This window comes from Pseudochaenichthys georgianus, chromosome 9 (genome assembly GCF_902827115.2).
Source record: "Pseudochaenichthys georgianus chromosome 9, fPseGeo1.2, whole genome shotgun sequence".
Classification (NCBI taxonomy): domain Eukaryota; kingdom Metazoa; phylum Chordata; class Actinopteri; order Perciformes; family Channichthyidae; genus Pseudochaenichthys; species Pseudochaenichthys georgianus.
This window is the reverse complement of record NC_047511.1, coordinates 24,202,366-24,211,613: the sequence shown is the minus strand read 5'-3', so window position 1 is coordinate 24,211,613 and position 9,248 is coordinate 24,202,366. Positions and strand designations below refer to the sequence as shown.

At 39.9% G+C, this 9,248-nt stretch overlaps 1 protein-coding gene across 2 annotated transcripts in view; it reads right to left on the bottom strand.

Annotated features, from left to right (window-relative positions):
* Positions 1-666: 666 nt before the first annotated feature.
* The window catches only part of efna5b (ephrin-A5b), a 95,524-nt gene continuing 86,942 nt past the window's right edge, over positions 667-9,248 (bottom strand). Inside the window, exons 4-6 of one of the 2 annotated variants that reach the window (XM_034090861.2) lie at positions 7,348-7,413; positions 6,891-6,971; positions 667-5,076 (exon numbers count right to left, since the gene is read on the bottom strand). In XM_034090861.2, the coding sequence (XP_033946752.1) occupies positions 4,949-5,076; positions 6,891-6,971; positions 7,348-7,413 (275 nt within the window). In that variant the 3' untranslated portion in view covers positions 667-4,948. The remainder of the gene's footprint in view (positions 5,077-6,890; positions 6,972-7,347; positions 7,414-9,248) is intronic. The other variant, XM_034090862.2, reaches the window with a different exon arrangement.

Here is a 9,248-nt window from a genome sequence, read left to right as displayed (position 1 = left end):
TTCTTCTATATGTACCTCCCATATGACGGACAGTGTTTGTATATTATTAAGTCAAATCGTTATAAAATGGCTCCAATTGGCCTATCACGACCCCCCCCCCCCCTTTGGTCCTCAGGGCTGGCTGGCTCTGAGTCTAATTACCAGAGATAATGGAGGGTGAAGCTAAATGGCATTGATGGGGTCCAGCAGAAGGTTATTAGGTGTCCTCATTAGTGCCCGAGTGAAGTGAAAGGAGGTTTAAGGTCTTATTCTGATCCTGATGGATGGTGTTCCTCTCAGTCTGTCTTTAGAGGGTGTGATTCCCCAGAGTAAACCACTAGGCAGGGGCATGGAGGGTGAGATGCGTATAAACGGGAGTGTGTGTGTGAGTGTGCATGGTTATGGTGCATCCAATTTGGTCCATGATTAGACATGATTATACCCAAGTCAGAGGTATATGTTTATTTGCTGTGTTAGTTACAGTTGGAATCTGTATTGCAGTATACATTTGCCATATGCATTGGCACCAATGCATAATGCATATGACCACCATGTGCCATATGCAGTGGCAGATTTAACAGTTATTTTTGATTACAGGGCTAGGACAACCATCACAGTAAAATAAGTCAGTTGTACTTTAATTTCTCTGTTAAAGGTTCAAAAAGACAAAAAAGAGTAACACAATGATCACAATGTATTTCTGTTTTATTGTATTATTCATAGTTGCTCAGACACGTGTATATACAAATACAGATCATTTTTTGTCAAATTTTTCGTTGTTGTCTATATACTGTAAAAGAGCAGGTTGGAAATATTCCCCACTGATGGCAAAGTGGAAGCGAGGTTTAAAGGTGAGGGAGCAGGAGAAGGTGGGGTTCATACAAGCACACGAATGGGACAGGACAGGCGCACAAAATGAACAAGAGCTCATTGGCAAAAAGGGAGCTGATGAAAAGAGAGGCTTTGCCCTGCAGGCACAGAACCTGGATCGATGATAGGCATTACCCCGCTAACAATCCAGTTAAGGATTTGGTGCAGGGGGTGAACTAATCCTTGAACTGTGTCCAGGACTAACGTCTACTGTAGGGAGGAGTGATTCAGGGTTGTTAGAAAGGGAGAGAAAGTGAAGGGCCCTGTTGTAGTCTCTTGGACGCCAGCAGCCGTCCTGTGTAAAAGCACAATGGCAGAAAGCGTCTGAACACAGACGAGACTGCCAGGGCAGAGGCTGGAGGGCTAAGGCATGGGAAACACTCTTCGTTGCCAAAGAGGGTTGCCGCTTCCCATTCACTGCGGCAACAGCAAATGAGACACGCACACACACAAACTCAAATGTCTCACACATTTTTTCACACTGAAAAACGTCCACACATTGATGTATACACTCCCAGAATGCCTCCTCTTGGGAGAGCAGAAATAAGATGAATAGTCAGGAGAGACAGACTGCAACTACATGAATTCAATAGACGGGTATGGAGAGAGTCAGCCTTAGGATACATGAAAAAGTTGCTTTTGAACTACAAAATGACTGTCCCCTACTGTAACTTCACAACAATGGTTTGTGTTATGTACATTTGTCATCTGTCACTACACAGTTTAAATGACATCACTCAAATGGGGATGCAAAAACACACAACATGAAAGTGATCCAAAAATCTAACACGTCTTAAAGAAAAAGGAAAACAAGAGCAAAATAATACTTTCTTTAAAAAACATTTTTGATATTTTTTTTTTTTTATGTCATCAAGTTCATGCGCATGCCACGTAATGAAACTGGTGAGATCCTTCCAATAAAAAGCAGACAGTCCATTCCTGGCAGATCTTTAAGCTGACTAACATGCTTTCAAACACTGAAGGCAAAAAAGTACAAATAAACCGTCCGTTAAGTCCAAAGTGTGTCTTTCCAAGGCAGGATCCTTATGAAGAGATGTGAAGGTTGGTGACTGGTTTGAAACATGTAACAGGTAAGCCAGCCTTTTGTACATGGTGTACAGCTCCCACAGGTTTCCCCTTCATATTAGCTCAAAGTTTCATTAGGCATTGAGGGTCAAAGCACACAATGCATTGTTTGAGTACAGTATACACTCCGCAAAACCCAGAGATAATACCGTATTCATTTTTTAGAAAAGACATAAGAACCAAATTAATACTTTAATATCAAACACTATTTACATCAAGTTTTCCTAATAATAATAGTCATAATCATCATCATAACAATAATAATAATTATACAGTTTAACAATGATCTAATTTTTTTGTCCTCCAGAAAGGTACAAAACAGATACTAACCTAACACTACTTGTATTATGGTTGACTACCTCAGGATACACAGTATCCAGTTTATAAGTTGATCCTCATTTCCCAGGTTAAGGTGTGTACAGAATAAACCATGGTAATAATAGCAATAATGACAAATAGTAGTATCGGTAACTATAAGAGAGTACAATTGAAGCTGGTTTCTGATAAAGTCTAGTGTTAATCTGCTGACAAGCGTCCATTTTGTATCTTATGCGGTGCTTATTCCCTGTGGTGTTCTCCTGAAAATTAGTACCTCATTAAATGGCCTCGTCTCCTATTACCCCCCATAGCTGAGCTGCTATTCTGCTGTAATAGCATTGTTACCATAGCGTAAAAACAAATGGTAAAAGGCAAAGGCAGTCTTTCAGGAAAAAATTAATGAAAAAAGGCCGCTACAAAAATGGAAAATAAAGCAAAAACATAACAGTGCATGCCTTCTGAGACAGCGTGATACTAAACAATAAGTTTGTCATTGAGTCAGGTGTTTTTTCAGTAGTGTTGCATGGAATTTAAGTTGTTTTGTCTTGTCGTGTTTTTTTAGTTACTGTAGTCACACCGCCTTCGGCTCTCTCCCATGTCTTTCTGACTCCCTGTGTGTTTGTCTCTCTGTTTCCTTAACTAACCAATTTTCTCAACTGCAAGGTCATTGGTGCTTTCAAACCCCCCACGATGGAAATCTACACCCCCCTCCTGAGACCCCCCAAGCCTTCCACCATCTATTTTTAATACCAGGAATAACTCCCCTTGCCACAACATGGGGTCCACATGCCTGTCATTTTGAACCTCATTAAAGAGTCACTTAAACCTGTAACATTAGGAGCTGAAGGTGGACATGCTCATTTTCTTGCTATATTTCTCTCTATCTATCTTTCTTAACCAATTGGTGCCCTATTCTCAAACTAAAACTTGTCTCCAAAAGAAAGGAATTAGTTTCTCTACCCTCCCACATTTCTTGAAAACAAAGAAACACGGTCCATTCCTTTAAAAGAAAAGACGATAGCTTTCATTATGCTTGCATACCATGTGTATCTGTGGGAACTGAAGGATGCTGAATGTCATTACTACACAGGCATTCTTTTTTATGTAAGTGCTAACATAAACCTGGCCCGTCTAAAAAAAGAGCTGGCATTGCTTTGAATTAAATGGAAAGTTGTTCTATTAACGCTACGTGTTTTCAACTAATGAGCTATGCATCAGGCCTGTAAAAGCTGTCTAAATACTGCAATAAACTAAATGTGAACTAACTAACATTTAATAAGAACGAGTCAAAGCTGTGGTTTAAGTGACAGAGAAAAAGCTATGGTACTGTGAATTTAAATGTATTTTAAAAATGTTTCCCATGACATCTGTTTTTTAATTGAGGGGGCTGTCAGACAGTACAAAAATACATTAAAAAGTTTACAGTGTCTCCACTGAATATAATGTTTGAAGACACCATTGGCAAAAATAATTTAATAGTTTGAAAGTCTCCAATTTAGCTGTGAATCATTTTTTAAACAATCACTTAAACAATCAATATCCGATAAAAAAAGGTGTAAATCCAAATGTTTATGGGAGTGTTAATATTGATTAATACTCAAATGGAGCGGAGAGAACAATTGCAGTCCTGCTCAGTAAACATTGCATACAATGACTGTGACTGTGGCCGTGAAATTGTGTGATCAACTTTCAAAAGATATTGATCCTCGAGCTTGATAGCAGTCTACAAAGTGTCTGGTGAGAAAGTTTCAATTTAGCTGTTTTGTGAGTTGTGGTGAACCAGAGGTGTTTTATTGAGTGGACTGGCACACTCTACACAAAGAGGGATGAGGAAAGAATGCCTCGTGTTTCAAAAGGTTTTACACTCACTTGCTCTAAGCAGCTTATCCACCTTTACACACACACTTTGAATTCCTAAGAGAATTGGGCTCAACTTCAATCCGAGACAGTCTGAAGATTGGCAGGCTAAGGTGCATGCCATGTATGTCAGTGCTCAGTGCTGTGGTTTCAAATCTGACCTTAGCTTAAAATCATTGCTCCTCTTTTCCAACATCTTTATCTTTCAGCTTTGTACTTTACTTCATTGTAAAATGGAGGAGCCAAAATCGGCTTCATATGAACCCAAATAACTTGTTCAAAACTATTTTCTGAAAGGCTTTTCAGAGGTCTCGGGACAATTTATTTTGTGTATGTACAGTTCTTTCTAAAACCTAGATTCTCTACATTCCTACTGTGTACTGCTGCTACTGTTTACAAGTGTAAAAAACCCTACTTCTATTGATTGTTAGTGTAGTTGTGTAGTTTGTATTTGACTCTCAAAACATGTTTCTGTGTATGTGCTGTTTATGTGTGTGTGGCTAAACATCAGTGCTGCAATGACATAAACATGATGTAAAGGGATGTCAAAAGTCACTGGAAAATAAGAATCACTAAGTGTCAAAAAAGGGATTTGGCATCTCAGTTGAAGAGAGAGGGGAACTATCTCTCCCACTTCCAAAATCAACTTTTGTTCACTCACAGATGGAGAAAGACCACTTAAATATATTTCTGAAAAAAAATAGAGGGTTCTTTGAGAAGCCTGCTCTGATGCCCAATCAAGCAAACACACTCCACCCAAATCCCGCCCCTTCCCTGCAGCCTCGGGCAGATTCAGGCCACGCTAGGTGTAAATGCCCTCCGGGGAAAGAGGGGAGCGCTATAAAGTGAAGAGTGCTGATAGGCAGACCAGCAACAAAGCCAGGACTGGACTTGTTTTCTGCAGGTGCGTTGCAGCATTCGTTTCGTCACTTTTGGAAGGCTCAGCCGGTTCATGGCTGGTATCATCTAAAGAACAGGAAAAAGGACCAAAGCGGTTGTTATTCATTGAACAATGTTGCTTCATTGCATCACAGACAAAAGAAAATAATATACAATTAATGAACTTCCATATGTTTTAAGTGTGCCATACAAAGCTGTGAGCTATATTTGAAAATGAATACCAATTGTGGAGACTTCGTGCATCATGTGGGAGATGTTTGGGCTCATGTTTATTAAACTTTATGAAGTTGTTGCAATGAAGTCTGAGTTGTCATATGAACTTGGGTTGCTATTTCATACTTCAAATAATTTTGAATTAAATTCCCAGGTGAGGTGCCTCTTGTGTCTGCTCGGCATCAGTGTGTGAGCAGCCATGTGCCCTCTGCACCATGGGGAGCAGCTGAACCGCACAGCAAAGGATAGAGACAGGAAAGAGGACCTGGGCAGTTACATCATTAAATAAATGTGTGTGTGTGTTTGTTGTTTGTGCAATGTGGAGGGACATGAGTATATGATGGTTGAATGCTTTAATTTCCCTTCTTTAGAGAGCGTTTTAGAGGAATGAGCCAAAAGAAGCATGCAAGGTGTGAGGCAGCCCTGAAAGAAGCAGGTAGATAGAACATCAGGCAGGACGAGAGGAAGATGGGCGTCATCAATGTCCTAGGATCTGGCCTTGTGGATGTGTGTGTCCCATTTATACACTTTGAACGTCATAGTAAACCTCCAATTTCAGATTGGAATACTTTAAAATAATGATTTAATATTCATAAACAGTCTTTTTTTAAATGTCATATGTTGGACAGGCTGTTATATATTCCCAGCGGGGCTTTTTCTGATCTTTGGGTGAGCTCCTGCTGGGAATGAGACGTCAGCATGTGGGTGATGTGTTTCAGTTCAGTGACTGGGCTAGACTCATGTATGAAGAAGACATTAAACCCCTCAGCGTTCTGAGCACTGAAAATAATCAATCACTGGTACATTTTTATATACAAAGCCATGTTAGGGAAACTTCCATCTTATATCTGCTCCCTGATCTCACGGAAAATTGTAAGTGGCTACTGCCTGAGATCGAATGCTGTGGTTTTATTAAATGTGCCAACTGCTAGGACTGTCTTAGGGAAGACAGCTTTTAGATGCGCAGCTCCTCTGTCTTGGAATAGTCTGCAAATTAAATGGAAACTGAACAATCTGGTGCCACTAAATGTTTTTAAAGCTCGGTTGGATGCTACTCAATCGGAAGCTATTGGTACCTGTTTATGTGGATAATTATGTAAATGATGCTGTATGATGTCCTTTTGTTGTTCTATTTATGTTTTTATGTTTCATGTGGAACTACTTGAGCAGGTCTCCCTTGAAAAAGAGATCAATGATCTCAATGGGATTCATCTGTATAAATAAAGGTTTGAAATGAAATGAAATCAATGCTGTGCTACAGAGCAAACAGAAGAAAAACACGAGTTATGTTATGGAGTACAACATGCAGTTGGAAATGACATTTAGGGTTAGTGAAAAGGTTTGAAAACGGTGTAAAAATGTGAGACATGCACTTCTATGAAAAACCCTCACATTTAAAGTGACACATTCATGAAAGCAATATGTTTGAAATTCATTATAAATACTAGTCAGTGTATTTAAAAATATATATCACCATGCAACATAGTCCATCAATACCATATACAAGCAATAGTAACAAGGCACAACATCTGGAGAAGCATCAGGCAGGAAGTGGAAGGACACCTCAGCTTCCAGGAATCGGCAGAACAGAACAGAGCAGGAGACACATGTACAGATGTATGGAGGTCATACTGAAGAGAATCAAAAAAGCAGGAAGCCATACTAACCTCGTGGTTCTAATGTATTGTCTACTTTGTCGTTTACGTCAAAAACGCGGTCATGTACGCCTATAGTTTTCACACAGCTGTCTATAACAGAAAATAGGGAGAATGAGAGATCATTAGAGGTTTATGCCAAATAGGTTAGTGACATTTGAAGCCCCCCCCCACTCAGCACTGAAATTAAACATCCCAAGCAACAAAGCTCATGGCAACATTCAGATGAGGTATGAAGTGACTTGGATTTCATTTAATGTGATTATATATCAACCTTTTCATGTTAAAGAAAACTTGGTGGGGAAGTTTTTGTGATAAATGAAAGGGATATGTTGGGCAGTGAGCACAAGGTGATTGAGGAGGAAGTGAGGTAACCAGAGAAGTAGACATAAACTGTTTTGATTTTCAATCCAAATGTGTACTTCAACCAGCTCGATTACAAAGCCTTGTGTTGGATGCAAAAACGTACTTGATGGTCGGACGAAAACTTTGAGCTTCAGGCATGTTTTCCTCCCGTTCTCAGCAATGGTGGAGGCTGAAAAACAAAACAAAAGACAAATATAAAGAGGATGTTAATAAAAGACTAAATAGAGCATCACATGTGTACTTTGCATATTTCTGACTGTGTTTTCCCCTTTAGAAAAAGCTCTGCATGAATAGACGTTTAAAAGGACTACTTTCTTCCATGTAGACTGAGGTAATCTATACAGAAAAAAACAAATTGATGCTTAATGTTGACTCTTAAGAGGATTTTGTAGGGTTAGTCAGATGTGTTAGGCAAATGTCTCTTGGGAAACCTGAGTGCTGCACCCACAGTTTAATTGAAGCGTTTTAGATTTAACCACTGGCAGCATCTTAAAAAGGATCAAGTACATTTGCATCCTTTAAACAATGTTCGAAACTGAAAGATATCATGTTGTGCTAACACGTCGCATGTTTACTATATGTATTTTTCCATCGATAACAACCTCAAAGCTCTTCTAGCGACACAAAGTTCACACACTGAGGATATATGTCCTGCATGCGCGGATGGTTTGTGGTTGCTGTCAGGAAATGGATCCCTTCCTGTCAAGCCCATCGGGTGTGAATCTCTGAGTGTTAGCTACCATAGTGGTTGTATCACATCTTCTAAAAATATCTCATGCGGAGAGCGTGTGGAAGAGAGTTGTGTGTGTGTTCATGTGTGTATGTTTGTGTGTGTATTTGACCACTAATGGTGTTGTGTTGAGGCACCAGGTGCTGTCTCCTGTAGACAGAATAGGGGTCAAACACATGTCAGCTAGAGCATTGGGGCTGTGCAATGTGTGCATCCGTCATGACAGCAGGAAGTACAGTATTTAAAAAATGTATGCTGTTGTCTCATGTCAGGACCTAATGCACCATATGTCCCATTATTGAGATATCTTAACGCTATTTATTGGTAACTAGTTTTCATTTCCATTATCTCCAGAGAAATGGTGAAGTGTCCACTTATATGTCTTTCGGGCATCATTTTACATCTTCTGTGGATCATTCCACAGCTGATGCAATGAAGCCAAGCATTTCCAAAGGCTACCATTTGGGATCTGTCAACTCCTCTCTAGTGAACCTTTACCTTACCCCTCCTTTCCTTCCCCTCTCTCCCAGCTGTGTCACCCTCTCTTCTCGTCTGTCAGCGTGGCCATATTCATTCATCAAAGCTCAACTGACTCGGCTTCATCATATTTTACAGCACACAGCTACCAATGCGTGCACATACATATGCCCATGCATACAAGATGCAGATTTTAATGTCTACCTGTGTGTTGTTCAACGTCCTCTTAAATAACAGTATTTATGTACAATACTCTGATCTCTTTCTCTCTGTCTGCAGAATGTTTTACATTCAAACATGTTTGTAGACATTGCTGCAATCAATGTTCCAGCATATATTTTATGTTAAGGCCGTCTCTGAAGCCTTATGTTCATTAAGATAATTATTGACTAATAACTTTGGAAAAGGGTAAGAAAAGATGGAAATCAAATCCTTTCTTGCATGCTCTGTACACCCGATTTAACCTGAGATCAAGATGCCAGTCTTTAATTAAATGCATTTTGCGTACTCTCTCAATAACTTCCTCTGTGCGGAATCTTCTTTACAGCTCATCAAGCTCTCTCTCTATCCCTCACAACCTCGCCGTTACATGCTAATGTTGTCGCTTCATCAGCTATTTCTTAGTTATGTGTCAGTGTGTAAGCTAGGTCACTCAAGATCAGATGCCCTTTTTCACAGCTCAGTTCAGCAGATACAGAGAGGGAAGAAAGTGAAGGCAGTAGAGAAAGGGGGCCTTATTATTTCGGTGTGGAGGCAGCCGATGACACACTAATGAACCTTGACCACAGCCGCTCACC